This window comes from Agelaius tricolor, unplaced genomic scaffold, assembly GCF_023055355.1.
Source record: "Agelaius tricolor isolate 1412-34295 unplaced genomic scaffold, bAgeTri1.0.p SCAF_11, whole genome shotgun sequence".
Classification (NCBI taxonomy): Eukaryota; Metazoa; Chordata; class Aves; order Passeriformes; family Icteridae; genus Agelaius; species Agelaius tricolor.
The window spans coordinates 5,402,642-5,421,355 of NW_027269271.1; the positions used below are offsets into that span (position 1 = coordinate 5,402,642).

An 18,714-nucleotide genomic window follows, 5' to 3' on the forward strand; every position below is an offset into this window, starting at 1 on the left:
TCCCTCTGTGGTTGTCAGGAAGTTTAATCAATAACATGAGCAGATACACCAAGCTGCCATTCCTTCTGTGACCAGTGCTCCCCTTCCAGCTCTTCCACCCCTGTGGAGGTGTCTCTGTTTTAATAAAATGAACAGGTGGGATGTGCATAATGTCTTTGGAGGGTCAGTGTCTAAATTGTTCCTGTCCTACTTCAGAAATGATGGTACAGCTGATATAATTGCCCCTGCTCCAAAACTAAAAGCATTAAACAACTCCTGCTGCACCTGGCAAATCAACTTATTAAAGTTTCACGTGGCACTGCACTCTGAGATGCTTCAAACACTGTGATGACATTGTAATAAGAGGAGGAGCAGAAGGCTTGATCTAATAGAATTCTACTTATGTCCACCATGTACAGGACATAATGTAATTCCCTTCAAAGTTAGTGACAAAATCCCCTCGTTCTTGGTGGAATTCCAATCTGCCTTGGCAGCTTTGGGCTTGCTTTATTAAGAGTGATGTCACTCTGTGGCCTCTCTTTTCTTCTAGGGCAGTGTTGTCTGTTCTGATTCATAGCTTCTTAAATCTTCTCCTGGAACAGCTTAACACTGCTTATTTACTTCAATGTGTTTTCCAAGAACATTTTTCAGTTTCACTCATTCTCTTCCCTCCTTTATCCTCCTGTGAATCATTACATGTTTATTTACCCTATCCAGTTTTCAAACTGTAGGAGTTGCCAGCATGTTCAGCTGAGGTAAATTTTGGACTGACAGAGGTTATGTCTACATCTGCCCATAAGGAATATGTCTTATGCATTAAGTGAATTTATAGTTCTGTAGAAAGATAATAAAGGACTTTGGGACATCCATGTTGCAGGACTACTTCTAAACCACACTGAGGTCATAAAAATGTTCACCAAAAAAATCCAAAATAACCAGTAGATAAATTTTTGAGACATTTTCCTTGAAAGCTTATTTTGACTTCCAAGGAACATCCCTTTGAAGGGCAGGGATAGAAACATTTTAAGGAGTAATGAACCAAAATCAAACCTGACAGGATGAAGGAAATGCCCTTCAAATGCTGGGACTTTCAGAGGCAGCTGTGGAGTCTGGATTTTTGGTTTCTGGAAAGGGAACTTGCTGTCAAGGTCATATTTAGATTGCAATAAGAAACATGTTGCTTCATTGTAAGAAATGTGAGCCCTTCCAGGCAAGGTTATCTCCTGCCCAGCAGAACTTCTGAATTAATCTACAATTTATAGGATGATATTCTGGTTCCACTACCAATTTGGGCTGAAATTGTTTCACCTTTATGTGGCACCAGGAGACTTTCCAGGCTTGTGAGAGGAGGATTTTTGTTTTTGTGTTTCTATAACAGGCTGACATTACTAGCACTAACTCCATAACATACATATATGTTTTATGTTATATGGTTCTGATGTATTCTGTGATTCTGTGGTAGGTGTTAGATATGTGTATAAATATACAAACACATGAGTATATACATATAGATATGCATTATCTAACACCTATCATAGAACCACAGAATCATTAAGGTTGGAAAAGACTTTTAATATGACCAAGCCCAACCATCAACCAGCACCACCACCCTTGTTGTCCAAACATTTTAGAAACACTTCCAGGACTGGTGAGTCCCACCACTGCCCTAGGCAGCCTGTTCCATACTTGACAACCCTTTCCATGAAGAAATTTCCCTTCATATCCAATCTAAATCTTCCCTGGTGCAGCCTGAGGCTATTTCCTCTCATCACTTTTAACATTTACATGAGGTTCCTCAGAATTATGTATATTAAGGATTGACCAGAGGATCTCTGTTCCCCACCAATTTCACCTCCACACTGACACTTATCCCTGTTCTTTCCTTCTTGCAAAGTTCAGGGATGAGAGGAGCTGTCCTTGCAGCATCCCTCACTTCAGAAAGAAATCAACCAAAACACTCCCCCCATCCTGCTCCAAATCTACCCCACTGCCAGAATTATCCAAATTTGCTTGCCTGAGGTTTCTGTAGCAGCTGGATTGTTTCACTTCAAATAGTCTGTCCAAAAGGAAGTGTGGACTTCCTTTCCTCCTTGAAAAACAGACACCGTGTATTGCAGAAAACTCACATTTTCTCCCTTCCCTTTGTCCTTCAGAAAGTTTAAAGGAGAAATCTTTTGATTTGGAGAAGGAAATATTTTAATTATCAGGAGAGCTGGCTGATTTAGCCTAAATTGGAGGGAGAAGGGGAAGGAAAATTCAGATTTACTGTCTCTTCTCTAAAGAAATAAGGTTGTTTCCAGCTGCAGTCTTCTGCTTCTTTGAATTGGATTATTTTCAAACATATATTTCTTGGAACACAGCTGCTACTTCTTTGACAAATTGAGTAATGCATCATGAAGAACTAAAATTCATGGCAACATAAAAACAAATATATGTTCATTTTTAGCACTTTGTTTTCTCCAGGCTTCTGCATCATGGTGGGATATTTTAAAAAACATCTATCTTTTATAAATCTCTTTAATAACATCTACACAATATTGAGACAGCACTTTATTGAACAGCAATCACATCCCACCATTTGAAATGTGGGTCCCATGGTTTATATCCTCTCAGACTTCCAGCTTTGTGCTTTCAGGTCCTGATTTACAACTGACAATGGTATTTGACTTGCCATCATATTTATTGCCCTGATTAAAATTTAAAAAAAAAAATATTTTTATTGAATAGGATTGATAACATGGTGGTCACATTGGAGCAGCAACAGGTTTGCACAAACACTACAGTAAAATATATCATAAAATGGGAATTAGGAGATCTTTCCTTCCAGAACTCTCACCCCTTACATGAATTGCAGCTCCCACTGAGGACTCCAAAAAAGATGCATTTTCCTGGGGCAATAGGCAAAATTATTTTTATTATTTGTAACAAATGGCAACAATTAAATCTGGGGTCTGTTATGCTGACTGCCCTATAAAGACATAATAAGAACCAGGCCTCTCTGAAGAGCTTGCAGTCTAAACAGAAAGGTCTGTTGAAGTGTAGCAGAGATTTATAGACAGGATGCTACAAAATCTAGAGACAGCTACTTTGAATAAACCAACCAGAAATAATCTTTCAGTAACTGCAAAATTATGGGGCTTTTTTGTTGTTTGGTTTTGGGATTTTTGTTTCATTTAGTTTTTTGTTGGGTTGTTTTTTGTTTATTTGTTTGGGTTTTGTTTGTTTTTGTTGGGGTTTTTTGTTTGTTTTCAGTGTATATTTTTAGGAATGCAGTAAAGCACTTAACCTTCATTTTGAAATGTTTATTCATTTTTAAAATTTTTTACTTCATAACTTTGATGTTATAATATGAAACTTGACATAATGACAAACACTTGAAATAACAACAACAACAACAACATGAAGTAGGCATAACAACAAAAAAATTTCTATTCCATCAAGGTCAAGGTGATTCAAAGCAAAGCAAAAGAGGAAAACTTTGCAATATTCCTTTTACAGGATTTCAGAGGAATTAGAGGCATTTGGAAAATTTTAGAAAATTTATAAAAATTTAAGAAAACTTTGGAATTCTAAAAATCCTTTTACCTTTTCTTTTTTTTGCACAGTTCTACTTAAGAGCCTTCTTGGTGGTGACATGAGTAGCTTTAGCAGCTTTCCTTGGCTGTTGTGTGTGACGAACTGGCAGTCTCCTTTCCAACTCCTAACCTGGGAGAAAAACCAGCCAGTATTTATATTAAATAATAGTCTTGTTTACAGCACCAGCAGACAATCAGCACTGCAATGGGGCTGGCTGACTTTGCTGCTCTGTGTCACCTTTTCTGTAGGGAAATCAACTTCTGGAGCTACTAGAGATATTTCCTAAGAGTTTTGGTTTTTTTTTTTTTTTTCAAGGAGAGTTTCTGGTCTGAATATTCTTGTTGGTTCTGATTGCCACTGCTTTCCCTTATGCAATATTATCTGTTTATTTTGGCTTGCTGTGAGAAGGAATTGTGCCAAAGGAAGGCTGCAGTGCCATTAAAACCAGGTGTAGGCAAATGATTAGCAGAGACAAGGAGACAGGTTACTTTGAAGGAAAAACACCACAGGAATGAACTAAAACTGCAGCTGATTTTTTTTTTTAATTTAATGTAAAGTTGTGAGTTCCTTAAGTAGATTTTTGTCTGTTGAGTAGTAATCTGGAAAGCCATTATTACAGGCACATATTTCTGGAATATCATCTCATGGATGGGATGATGCTCAGAGGGGGAATGGCACAGCTGGCATCCATCAGGAGTCACACAGGGCTCAGGCCTGTGAGGAAAAGGAACAAATCCTATCTGAAAACTGGTGGCAAGTTCAATACAGCCAGGGTCTGTCCCAGGACTTGTTCTCTTTACTTTCTTCAGCAATGACTTGGAGAAAGTGCCCTCTCATCAGGTTTGCAGATGTTGCCAATTTGAAGGAGTGAGACAGAAATCTTGAGGGTCAGGGCTGGACAAGCTGGGGATCAGGACAGCAGGGACCTGGTGAAGTTCAACATGAAAAAGAAAAATCCTGCTCTGGAAGGCAGAGCATCCATCAGCTGGGGCAGGAAGATGCAGGAAGGTTCCTGGGGCAGAGGATGAAGAGGCCTAGCAGAACCAAGGCCACATTGTGGGTGCTACAGAGGAGGGACAGGAGTTCAAGGAGGGGATTAGTTTCTGTGCTTTTAGGACCACATTTAGGTGCTGCACCCAGTTTGGGGCTCCATAGTACAGAAAAGATATCCTTGGAGAAGCTGCCCTGAGAGGAGAGGCCCTCTCATGAGGTTTGCAGATATTGCCAGTTTGAAGGAGTGAGGCAGAAATCTTCAAGGTCAGGGCTGGACAAGCTGATGGATCAGGACAACAGGGACCTGCTGAAGTTCAACAAGAAAAAGAAAAATCCTGCTCTGGAAGGCAGAGCATCCATCAGCTGGGGCTGGATCTGCCTGGCCAGGAGCAGCCCTGCAGGAAGGTTCCTGGGGCAGAGGATGAAGTGACCTGACAAATCCAAGGCCACATTGTGGGTGCTACAGAAGAGGGGCCAAGAGGGGATTAGCCTCAGTGCTTTTTGGACCACATTCAGGTGCTGCATCCAGTCTGGGGCTCCACAGTACAGGAAAGAGATCAGGAAGCTGGAGTGTGGTCAGGGATGTGCTCAGAGAGGTGGGGGCTGGAGAAGCTGCCCACAGAGGAGAGGCCCTCTCATCAGGTTTGCAAATGTTGCCAGTTTGAAGGAGTGAGGCAGAAATCTTCAAGGTCAGGGCTGGACAAGCTGGGGATCAGGACAACAGGGACCTGCTGAAGTTGAATAAAGCAAAAAGAAAAATCCTGCTCTGGAAGGCAGAGCATCCATCAGCTGGGGCAGGAAGATGCAGGAAGGTTCCTGGGGCAGAGGATGAAGAGGCCTAGCAGAACCAAGGCCACATTGTGGGTGCTACAAAGGAGGGACAGGAGTTCAAGGAGAGGATTAGTTTCTGTGCTTTTAGGACCACATTTAGGTGCTGCACCCAGTTTGGGGCTCCATAGTACAGAAAAGATATCCTTGGAGAAGCTGCCCTGAGAGGAGAGGCCCTCTCATCAGGTTTGCAGATATTGCCAGTTTGAAGGAGTGAGGCAGAAATCTTCAAGGTCAGGGCTGGACAAGCTGGGGATCAGGACAGCAGGGACCTGCTGAAGTTCAACAAGAAAAAGAAAAATCCTGCTCTGGAAGGCAGAGCATCCATCAGCTGGGGCTGGATCTGCCTGGCCAGGAGCAGCCCTGCAGGAAGGTTCCTGGGGCAGAGGATGAAGAGGCCTGACAAATCCAAGGCCACATTGTGGGTGCTACAGAAGAGAGGCAAGGAGGGGATTAGTTTCTGTGTTTTTTGGACCTCATTCAGGTGCTGCATCCAGTTTGGGGCTCCACAGTAGAGGAAAGACACCAGGAAGCTGGAGTGTGGTCAGGGATGTGCTCAGAGAGGTGGGGGCTGGAGAAGCTGCCCACAGAGGAGAGGCCCTCTCATCAGGTTTGCAGATGTTGCCAGTTTGAAGGAGTGAGACAGAAATCTTGAGGGTCAGTGCTGTCATACAGGGGGACCTGGACAACTGGTGGATCAGGACAACAGGGACCTGCTGAAGTTCAACAAAGCAAAAAGAAAAATCCTGCTCTGGAAGGCAGAGCATCCATCAGCTGGGGCAGGGAGATGCAGGAAGGATCCTGGGGCAGAGGATGAAGAGGCCTAGCAGAACCAAGGCCACATTATGGGTGCTACAGAGGAGGGACAGGAGTTCAAGGAGAGGATTAGTTTCTGTGCTTTTAGGACCACATTCAGGTGCTGCACCCAGTTTGGGGCTCCATAGTACAGAAAAGATATCCTTGGAGAAGCTGCCCTGAGAGGAGAGGCCCTCTCATGAGGTTTGCAGATGTTGCCAGTTTGAAGGAGTGAGACAGAAATCTTCAAAGTCAGGGCTGGACAAGCTGGGGATCAGGACAAGAAGGACCTGCTGAAGTTCAACAAGAAAAAGAAAAATCCTGTTCTGGAAGGCAGAGCATCCATCAGCTGGGGCTGGATCTGCCTGGCCAGGAGCAGCCCTGCAGGAAGGTTCCTGGGGCAGAGGATGAAGAGGCCTGACAAAACCAAGGCCACATTGTGGGTGCTACAAAAGAGGGACCAAGAGATCAAGGAGGGGATTAGCCTCAGTGCTTTTTTAACCACATTCAGGTGCTGCACCCAGTTTGGGGCTCCACAGTAGAGGAAAGACATCAGGAAGGTGGAGTGTGGTCAGGGATGTGCTCAGAGTGGTGGGGGCTGGAGAAGCTGCCCACAGAGGAGAGGCCCTCTCATGAGGTTTGCAGATGTTGCCAGTTTGAAGGAGTGACAGAAATCTTGAGGGTCAGGGCTGTCATACAGGGGGACCTGGACAACTGGTGGATCAGGACAACAGGGACCTGCTGAAGTTGAACAAAGCAAAAAGAAAAATCCTGCTCTGGAAGGCAGAGCATCCATCAGCTGGGGCAGGAAGATGCAGGAAGGTTCCTGGGGCAGAGGATGAAGAGGCCTAGCAGAACCAAGGCCACATTGTGGGTGCTACAGAGGAGGGACAGGAGTTCAAGGAGGGGATTAGTTTCTGTGCTTTTAGGACCACATTTAGGTGCTGCACCCAGTTTGGGGCTCCATAGTAGAGAAAAGATATCCTTGGAGAGGTGGGGGCTGGAGAAGCTGCCCACAGAGGACAGGCCCTCTCATCAGGTTTGCAGATGTTGCCAGTTTGAAGGAGTGAGACAGAAATCTTGAGGGTCAGTGCTGTCATACAGGGGGACCTGGACAACTGGTGGATCAGGACAACAGGGACCTGGTGAAGTTCAACAAGGCAAAAAGAAAAATCCTGCTCTGGAAGGCAGAGCATCCATCAGCTGGGGCAGGAAGGTGCAGGAAGGATCCTGGGGCAGAGGATGAAGAGGCCTAACAGAACCAAGGCCACATTGTGGGTGCTACAAAGGAGGGACAGGAGATCAAGGAGGGGATTAACCTCAGTGCTTTTTGGACTATGTTCAGGTGCTGCACCCAGTTTGGAGTCCACAGTACAGGAAAGACACCAGGAAGCTGGAGTGTGGTCAGGGATGTCCTCAGAGAGGTGGGAGCTGGAGAAGCTGCCCACAGAGGAGAGATTGGTCAGCCTTGGGCATGGAGACCTCAGAGAACTCAGAGCAGCCACCTTGTGTGCTGGGAGGGGAACAAGACCCAGGCTCTGAGGGCAGAGACAGCAGGCATCAAGTGAAATGATAGAGATTCACACTGGGGATGTGGAGAAATTTGTTCTCCATGAAGGCACTTGAGCCTTGACTGCAGCAGATTCCAAATCCTGACAGGACCAAGGTCTGAGCAAGTTAATCTGATGTCAGAGTTGACATGCTTGAAGCACAGGATCATCTCTCCTTGGACTGCCCAAGGAAATAACAAGTCTGACTTAAACATCTGATCCCAGAATTCTGGTTTAAGAAGGGAGCTGGCTTCCAAAAGAAGCAGTGCTTTGTGCAGAGGAGTGAGCATTTGCAATTATCATCACGAGAGTGAGAAAAGATGAAATGCAGGGGAGAACATAAAGCTAATTTTGAAGCTGTCTGGAGCACTCTGGCTTGGAGCAGCACATCAGTCCATATTATTGCTTGTTCAAACTCATCACACCCTCAATATGTTAAAAACAACTTGGTTTTTGTTAGTTTGCCTTAATCCTACTGTAACATTTTGTCAGAGCCAAAGCAGAACAGTTTTTGCATGAGGTATTACTCACTTCTAGACTCTGATGGCAGAATTTTGATACCTCTAGAGCAAGTTAAAGAACTTGGCTAAAAAAGAGGATGTGTGTACAAATGACTGATGTAAAGATTTTTAAGGGAGAAAAATGTTTCCTTAAAGCCTCATTTAGAGAAATGACAAAACAGCCCATTACAATTGCTCTCTAATGGTAGATTTTGACAAGATAATGTCAAAAAAGGGGTTTTCTCCTATATGCATATTTTTACTGAACTTTGTTAAATGAAAAAACCCCTAAAACCCAAATCCTTATTAATATTAGAAAATACATAGAGACTATATAAAATTGTGAATAGTATGTTTCAGTTAACAAAAGATTCTTACATTTTTTCAGTTATTGTCAGGCTGCTTTTGCCCAGAAAACATAATTGCTTTTTTAGGGTCTGAATAGTGTTAAAAAAATTAAAATTGATTTTGGGTAGATGATGTAATCCACAATTAGATAGGATTATATATTTACTGAAGCACCATCAAGTTGACATAACAACAAAAAAATTTCCAATGCTGAAAGTTTTGTTTCCATAAGATTATACTATTTCACTTGGGATAAAATGGCTCATCAGAAAATATGACATTAAATTAAACAACAGAATAATGCTTGATGGAATGACATCTCCCCAGAAATTTCAGGAGACTGAGTGAAGGTGGCTGAAATTTCTTGTGGCTATGAAACAATTTTTTCCTTAGCATATCACCAAATGCAGATTCTTTTCAAACTGTGCTTTTTGTTGTCCAAAATTTTAAGTAGGTTTCCACCTCAATTATTGTCACATGTATGTTGTCATTGATTTCCATAATAAGAATAATAAGAATAATAAGCCATAATAAGCCATAATAAGAACCAGCAGGAAAAAAAAAAAAACCCAAACCCAAAAAACAACCAGTATTCTCTTTCCTTTGATGGAAATCCATGTCAAATTTGAATTTTTCTACTTATTTAGGAGTTCTGGTGTTCTATAAACACATCTCTGAGACCTCCCTAAACACAAGCCATAGCTCAAAGGAGCTGCTCTTTGATCCCCTGCTCCTGCTGCCCTGACTGCAGAGGCTCAGGCTCTTCCCTGCCTTTGAGCAGAGCAAATCTGGGCTGTGAGGAGGAAATTGCTCCAAAGTCCTTGGTCCTGAGCTAATCCCTGTTACACCGACTGGGGAAACAGTGCCTGTATGATTTAAAAGGAAATTTCAGGAATGACAGTTTCAAAGCTCAGTCCTGGACTTGCTCTGTTTGCTCTAAAGGAAGTAGAAGACAAAAGTGCAGTGGTAAAATTTGGTATTTTTGTATTTCCAGCGTGACATTGCTGTCAGATGTCAGCCTGCAGCACCTTTAATAATCTGGTGTTCTAAATCCATTGACTTCCAAGGGTCCCTCCACAAGGGATTTTAGAAAACAAGCAAACCCAGGACATTTTGGCAGCCTGGAGAAGTTCCACAAACCACTGAAACAAAATCAGAAGTGTGCTGTGTAGGTGGGACAGTCTTGTAGCAAAATACCAGGAAAAATCAAAATATTCACAGTATATCACGGCTCCTGCTCTCTTCCAACAGAGAGCAGGTGCTGGAATCTGAAATGCAAGGAACTCTCAGAACTTTGGGCCTCTAAGCCAAAGCTTAGAATTAAACACAGGATTTGATCTGAGACCTTGGGAAAGGCTTCCAAACTCAGGTGCTAGAAGCAAGAATGTGGGTTTATAGTTTAAAGCAGAGACATGTTAAGCTAAAGAAAAGAAAGTTTAGAGTTTTAGAGTTTAAGATATAGAAATAAAAGTAGTTACAGAGGTAAACAAGGAGTTCAGAATGCAGTACTGTAGGTTTGTGTGTCATAATATAATTATCTATGAAAGCTTACACTGTAACATAAATCCATAAGAGGAAATATTTAAAGATTAGGTCAAAAACATGAATGTCTTTGCTAGCAGTGTTTTATTAGTCAACAAATCCTTAAAAAGTCTTGTAACTAGGAGTTTTGTGACCTTCTGAACCATGTTATAATGGTGTGAGCCAAACTCATCCTTCCTAATAATGTAAAAAATAAGAAAATAAACTGCATCATCAAAAACAACTCAGAAGCCCCATCTCTAACTCATTCAAAACTCCTTCAAAAATAAAGCAGGCATAAAGCATGGCACCTTTCTCCCTTGTAGCAGAGCACTGCCAGGTCCTTGGGTGAGGTTTCCTGGATTTTTCTGGCCTTTGCCAGCTTTTCCTGCAGAGTGGAAACCACTGCACCCAGCCCTGAGCCCTGCTCTGACACCAACCAACACTGAGGATCCAATTTACATCTCTGCAGCTCTAGGTATTTCTCACAGCCTAAATATGTCTGATATTCACCTGATTTCAGCAGGAATGTTTGCTCCCATTATGATATTTCTCATTTATTCTTTCCCACTGAAATATGGGATGCCATTTCCATCTCCAGGCACTGTTGACACAAGGAAGATTTACTGGCAGAAAGGAGAAGTGAAAAGAGACACAACCAGCCAGAAAATGAATTTACTTGACCCATCACTGCATATAATGTTTTACCTTTTTTACCTTATTTGCAATTAGTTAAGAATATATAAAATCATATTGCATGTGCTACCCACGTAAAAATAAAAAAGAAAATGCTGTAATCAGATTTTATATGGTATCAAGAATCATAGTCTGTTTTTTTGGGTTGTCCTGTGCACGGCCAGGGGTTGGACTCAATGATCCATGTGGGTCCTTCCCAGCTCAGGATATTCCCTGATTTTATGAATTAAAGTATCAATTTCTATGGCCCCTGGGACTGTAATACTGGCTGTTAATCCTCAGGAATGGCTGGCACCGTGTGTTGATTAGAGTGTAATAGTTTAATCATCTCTCAGTGTTAGGAGTTCATGTTGTAGTTTCACAGATCATGAAATGTGTCTGTTTAAGATATGGGCACATTATCTTCTCTTCTTTTTTTTTTTTAAATTTTTTTATTTTTTTTATGCAGCAGGCACTGTGTAACCATGCTCATTTTATCTCTGTCTCTCCTTCACCTGCATTATGGAGCTCATTAGCAGGATCAGACAGGGCACAAGGGTAGTCAAAGATGATGTTTATTACAGGGAGAAAAAACCATTTTCTGATTAGAAATGCTGTTGCATTGCAAGTTGAGGAGTGTAAACCTTCCTTATCACTTCTAAACACTGCATGGAGCAGTTGTTAGCTGGAGAGATTAGTGCCATCGAGCAGAGGACAGCAAAGTGACAACATTCCTTAAATACATGGTTAGAGCAATGTGAGGGCTGAAAAGCATCTTCTGAGCCTGTTGTTTCCTCAGGGAGTTGCCTTTGTTTTGGCTTCATCAAGCCCATTTTAAAGAGCTTTGCCAGTGCCTCAGAGGAACAGAAGGGAAAAGAGACATTAGGCATTAAGTAGGTAGTCAATAATGTGGCTTTGGGATCTCATCTCCCCCCAAATGTGCCAGAGTATGTGTTTATATACATATATATCCTCATTTCTCTAAATCTGGCAGAATTTATCTGGTTTTTACAAGCTGCAAAAGGATTTACTTTGTATCAGCTCAGTTAACCTTACTTCCTATTACTTTTTTTTTGTTTAAATGACCATTTTTAATATTTTTAAGTGTTTAGACTTGGAAGGCTTTACCAAGCCAATGGGACAAGGCAGACACAACCTTCTGGCACACCTTCTGTGCAGACCTGGGAGGGACTGAGGGCTGGGAAGGGCAGTGTGAGGATGCCACTGAGCTCAGGAAGGAACAAAACTCCCTGGCACTGTCTTTGAGCTGCCAGTGAGTCAGTCATTCCTTTATTCTGGCCAGGAGGATGTGCACTGGAAATCATTCCAACTACACACGTCCATTAGGAGACTTTGCACATTCTATACACTTGTAGAAAACGAAGCATTATTTGGTTCTACATTGCACAATTCTTTTCATCAGTTAGTGTGTGATCTTCTACTGGATATTGATCCCTTTGCCTTTCATGCTCATTTGGTCCAGCTCTGGGGTTCCCTTAGCATTCTTCTCTCAGAGAGGGGGTCTCCAACTGTCTGCCTGTCCCCAGGGAGATCGTCATCAGATTAATGTCTAATTAATATCTGATTACCTCTTCCATACCTTCTAGATTCCCAGCATGTAAACTTTAAAATCCCACACCTCCAAAAGTCCCTTTCTGTTTGTTGAAGCTTATCAGTCCCTGCCCAGCCTGACCCAAAGCCTTGGTGGTTTAAAGATTAAAACAACAACAGAGCCCAGGTCCCCTCCCCCTTGGCAAAACACATGACTAAAGTTGCTTAAAACTAAAAAAGAAAGTTATGGCATTTCCAACAAGGAATCAGAGGTTGGTAAAGTTGAACTGGGCTCTGAGCAAGCTAATCTAGAGAAGGTATCTGTCATTGCAGTGAGGGTTGGACTAAATGTCCCTTCGGACCCAAATTATTCTCTAATTCTAAGGTAGGAATAATTATCACTTGGGAAGGAGAAAACATGACTATCTATCCCAAAACTACACTGAGATTCACAGAGATACTCATGTGGTAATGTAGAATTTATTAAATATTCCCATTAATTCAAATTGTTAGCTGTACACCCAGGAATGGACATTCCTGCCAGACAGAGGATAAAAACCAACCTAGACGAAATTAAGGAAGGGAAAAAGCAAAAGATAAAAGGCTCCAAATAGTTGATAAGATAAAGAAACAGTTCCTTTCCCTCATGCCCTAAGGACAGCAAAGGGGCTGTGCAAGACAAAGGCATGAGGGCAAAATGAACAACACATTCCCACAGGAATGATTAAAAACATTTTGTTAAACATAAAATCATCATATGTGCCCCTTGATTTAAATTTTCTACCTTCAAGAAGACCTTTCAATGTGTTTTGTTTTGTTATGAGTCATCACCCATCACAGAAAATACTCTGCTGAAGTGGGGCTGTTGTATTCCATCACTGCCCTGTGTCCTTCAGGATGTGCTCAAGGGTCACTACAGCTTATTTACAAAAGATCTTTTTTTTCTCCATCCATGAAAAAGAGAATATTTTTCCTGCTTTGTGTAGAAATGTTAAAAAACCTAAATTAAATGTAACCAAAAGACTTAATAACAAGGATGTTAATGCTGTATTCTTTGATGTGAGTGGACATTTTCCCCAATCTCCCATGAGCAACCTAAAATGACACCCATGTTAAATATTATGATTATTTTTGTTTGAGGAGGGAGGGTACTTCAGGCAGCAGGATCTTTGCTTTCACATAGTCTGCTGAAATATAAACCATCCAAAAGGAGCATCTGGCAGGGTGAAAGCCAAACTGTGGGATGAGTAACTTCATTGCAGGAACAAGCTGAAAGAAATAAAGGATTGTGAAGGGTGGGAGGATGGCAGCAGGCAGAAGGGCAGGCAGGGAAACATACTGATATACAAAAACAAGAAAGAAAAAGGATAAACATGTGCATTCAAGTGTGCCACTCACTCTTACATATTTACCCAGTATTTGGAGCCATTTTAATGGTAGTTTATTTAGGTTCAGAAGTTATACATCATTCCACTTATGGAAACAGACTCCTTAATTCATAAAACTCTGTTAATAAGATTCTGTCTACATATCTTTTGTGGACTGAGCTACCAGAACAAGTCACAAAGCATGGCATGTTACAGTAACAATGTGACCTTGTGATTGAAGAACTCCTTTCCACCACTTTAGAGACAAAAAAGAAGTTATGGGAACATTTTTGAAGTGTCATAAAATTTTGAAGTACCATAAAATGCTTTGAAAGGCTCCATTTTAATTGTAAATAGTTATGAAAGTCTAATTTAATGGCTTGTGTCGGGTGAAATAACAAATATATATAAGAGCAATGGCCTGTAAAATGACATTTACTTGCATGTCCTAAGTATTGGAATATACTTCTTTTAAGACAGTTTCTGATGTTCTTCAAATGAGTCAATAAACATTGATCATTAAATGCACATTTGCTTTCAGATCCCAGATTTGAAGGTAAGAAACTCTGATTCTTATTTAATCTTCATATTACCCAGGTTGAGAAATAAGGACAAAGCTTGTATTTGCTTTAATATTAATTTTAAAATTATATAAATATTGGATTTTGCTGGCTTTATTCTAATATTACCAATAAAAATGTAGTCACCTTTCTAGTTTGAAATAGCTAAAATGCTCAATTTTAAAATGTCAAAAGATTGAGTTTATGAAAATTGGTTTGAGAAAAAAACAAATTAAAAGTTAATTTCTGCTGCAAGAACAACATAGCCACATAATTAAAGACTATTATTTTTTTTTTTTTCAGACGAATTCAAATTATTTATGAAGAGGCTGCCCATGAATTATTTCCTGAACACATCTGCTGTGATGCATTTGTGGACAATGGATTCTAATTTCCAACGCCGCTACGAGCAGCTGGAGAGCAGCATGAAGCAACTCTTCCTCAAGGCCCAGAGAACGGTGCACAAACTCTTCAGCCTCAGCAAGAGGTGCCACAAGCAGCCCCTCATCCGCATGCCAAGGCAGAGGTAAGGGCCTTGTTTGAAAAGAGAGGTGACTGCTAAGGAGGGCAGGAACCTCCCCTGAAAGGGAAAATATAAACCCACTCCCTCTGAATTATTATTATTTTGAAATTAAAAAGCTCTCAGGCAAAAATATGGGAATAACAGTTCTGTAGTAGGAAAATTAAAAATACAAATGCAATAGTACAAACAAAGAAAAAAAAAACAACCACTGGTAGAGTCAGAATAGGGCCTGACAGCCTGTGGGTCAGGGTGGTGGCAGCAGTCTGTGAGAAATAGCTACTCACTTTTCATAGTTGAGGAAGGTTTATTAAGCCTTATAAAAAATACAACAGAAGACTGAATAAAGGAAAAAGGTTATGGTGCTGGGAGGAAGAAGATTCTCCCTGCCATGTGCTCAGCCCCCTCACAATGGAGGTTTTACCCTTTTTAACCCTTTAACCCCTCCCAAAGTTCTGCCCATCAACCTCTTTGCTGTCCAGTGGTGGAGATCTCCTCCTCAAATCCTCCTTGGCAGTCAGATGTCACCACAGTGACAAGCCAGCGCTCCCAGATGTCCCAACTCCCCTCGTCCCTTGATAACCAACATAACTATAAATCTACAAACTTTTCTTAATCTATATACATGATATTTGTCCATTAATTGTGAGAGTCAATCATCCCATTGCTCATCTATTGCAAGTCCCATCCCGTGGTGGCTCAGCCCTCCTGCAGTGCCAGCTGTGGCTCTGCTGCAGCAGGGATCCTGCACAAGGGGGGAGTTTTCCTCTGCAGCTCCAGGGCTGCTGCAGATGGGCCTGGGCTCCCTCTGGCAATGCAGGGCAGCAGAAGCTGCTCCTCTGGGAATGCACTGGGCAAAGGCTGCTGGGCTGTCCCAAAGCTCAGATTGGATCCAGGTAGGAATGCTTGGCTCCTCCCCTGGGCGGAGCATCTCCCCATGGGATGCTGGGATTGGATCAGCCATGCAGGGACACTCAGTGGCCATGGACAGAAGATAATTAATAATTAATGGCCCGTGAACGGCAGAGATCTCCTGGAGGGAGGATTGGCTGTGGAAGAGATAAAGAAAACTGCCCAATGAACAGAGGAGAAGTGCCCCACCTCTGACAGATGGGGATAGAGCACACACCCTCAGATAAACCTGAGACAGTAAGGAACATTCTATGAAATCCTGAGAAATCCAAACGTGGCACTAAAATCTCCTCAAGGTTGTGGATGTGGGAATGGTACAGCCACAGGGTACAGTCCTTGTGTTTGTAGGAGTTGAACAGTCCCAGTTTGCAATATCACTCTGTTCCTGTTTTCCTAAATACAATGGGAAAGGTCAAAATAAATCCTGATTTGTTTGTGACTATGTAGGATAGGAGGCAATTTAGATGTGACATGAGCACAGATTCATCATCCCATTTGGTTTGCCTGTTTTACAGAGCCATGTTTTCCATGGCACTTGGCCAGGTGTAACAGTGCCAAAGAATTGTGTACAGAATCCTGAATAACTGCTCTGGAGCAGGCAAAACTGTTTTAGGAACTTTGTGGGTCATTATACAATGTATACTACACACAATTGATTTCTCATCTCATTTGTCAAATATGAATTAGATTGCAAAGGATGCCTGAGGAAAGAAAATAGAAGAGTTTCAGTCCTTCCTAGAAACAGAGAGAGATCCTGAAAGCCAGCTAATCAAATCTACATTAGCATAAAGTGGGTATACTTGATTCCTGGTCGAAAATTGCTTTGTTGAAATTAGTTCAGTGACACTACAGTAAATCTGAAATGAATGAGCTTTTAAGGACATTGTTCTTCTGAGCACAAGCATTGTGGGACAGTCCAGTGACTCCTGCATTTAGCACGTTTCTCCATTGATTTTAAAGAAATCTAGTTTAGGTTCAGTGTTCCAGAACTGCCAGGGATACTTTACACTCCTCTGCTTTCCACTCTGCTGTTGCAAGCTCAAGCACCATCAATTCCTCTTTGCCTGTCAGTGGCCCTCCCGCTTCTTTCAGGAGGCTGTGCTTGTAGCTTTCACGCTCCCTTTCTTCTACATATTGTGCTTTGTGCTGTGATCTGTTAGTTGAAACCAAAAATTCACTCGTGGGGTCATTTCATGATTAGAAAACATTCTGCCAAGAGAGGTTATGCAATCACTGCAGAGCCTCGCATCCTCTCGGGTTTGTCTTGGCCATGACCTGAATGAGCAACCTGCAAAGAGATAATTCACCATGAACGACTTCTGCAGGAGCCCAGAGCTTCTTAAAACACAAGAAACAGTCCAGACTCACTTCTCCCCCCACCAAAACTGAATATAATAGATTTCAAATAATTTAAAATAATTGGGTCTTCTAAAATATCCTCTGTAGGGCTTTGGAGCAACGTTTGGTTGCCATAGATAATGGCAGTGATAAAGATGAAGTGAGATATGTAAAATTGCAAGGATTGATCAAAACACAGCTTTCTTGTCATATAAAGGATTTTTTTATTTCAATGCAGAACTTGCAACATCATGATTTCTTTTTCAATATAAAGATGTGACACTGTGCCAAAAAGATGTTGACAGGCAGGGAAAGGTCCAGACAAGGGCCACAAAGATGATCCTAGAAGAAGAAGCTGCCCCATTAGGAAAGGATAAGAGACTGTGAGAAAATAATTATTTCCACGTTCCATATTTAAAGAGGGACACAAAGATGGAGGCTCCCTTTTTGCAAGGAGTCACATGAAAAAGATGAGAGGAAATGGGTGCAAGGTACTGCTGGGGAGATTCTGAGTGGACACAAGAGGAAAATATTTCACACTGAGAGCAGTCAGTCACTGGAATGACCTCTCCAGGGAAGCAAGGAGCTCCCCAGCGCTGGACAATTTTAAGATGCAGCAGGACAGGGTGCTGGACCATCTTTTCAAGGCCATGCTTTTACCAAAAATGTTGGACCAAATGATGCTTGAAATCCCCTCCAACCTGAAGGTATTCCATGATTCTGTGACAGTAAATGTTACCAGCAATCTGCCTGCCTGTTCTACAGGGAGTTGCACCAAACTTTCACAGCAGTTTGATTTTGCACTGCATCTCAAACTCAGAAATAACATCACTTACTTTTGAGTTAATTATGTCTCATTTTAGTGACTACTCTGAAATTTTTTCTTGTCACTACAGAGGGAGATAGGGCGTATGATGTAGTGATGAGCAACAGATGACTCAAATATCAGTGTTAAAGCAGGCTTGGGAATACTTTGCCAGTGGGATACATTTGCTAAAAGAGACAATTTTTAAAGGTTGGATTCCATCTGACTATCTGGGAAAATTGCCTTCTGACATCCAGGCTTTTAAGGCTGATAAGTAGAGCTTTAAAATAAGAAGTAAGGGGAAAAAGGTCAAAAGAAACTGGTTTAATGTCCAAGCTGATTTAAAAAAATCTGATAGATCAAGATAAAGTATTGGATAAAAGAATATCAGTGGTGAAAAGACCAATAGAGAGAAAGAAAACAGGACCTTGACAGAATAGTTTTCAGATATTCCTTGTGATGAGAATATACCTAATCCAGATGAAATACTGAATTTTTGATTCTTGCCAACAGGTAAGTGAATGTCAGTGTAGAAAGAATACCTGAGTAATGCCATGGAGAAACAGGAACCCATTGCTCAGGCTGCAACATCAAACATTTCAGCAGACAGTGAGGGGAATAAGAGAACCAAACCCCAGTACAATTTTTTTTTGTGTTCAAGAGAAGATAGAAATAAAAGCCAGAAAAACATCTTTGTGATCTTTAAGGTCCCTTTCAGCCTAAGCCAGTCTATGGCTCTGTGTGCCATGCACTGTCTAGGCTTCAAACAAACAAGAAGGGGAATTGGAACAAAATGCCATTTTTTCCATGGCTTTCCAAACAACTCCTTCAGGTTAGTGTTTGGGCTCTGCTATTGGGTGAATTTTATTTTGGAAAGAGAAATTAGTTTGAGTTAA

General features: G+C 41.6%; 1 protein-coding gene across 3 annotated transcripts in view; it reads left to right on the top strand.

Moving 5' to 3' along the window:
- Nucleotides 1-18,714, top strand: part of BRINP3 (BMP/retinoic acid inducible neural specific 3) — a 206,039-nt gene that overhangs the window by 152,091 nt on the left and 35,234 nt on the right. For all 3 annotated transcript variants that reach the window (XM_071435929.1, XM_071435931.1, XM_071435930.1), the window contains one exon: nt 14,547-14,769. In XM_071435929.1, coding sequence (XP_071292030.1) covers nt 14,547-14,769 — 223 coding nt within the window. The remainder of the gene's footprint in view (nt 1-14,546; nt 14,770-18,714) is intronic.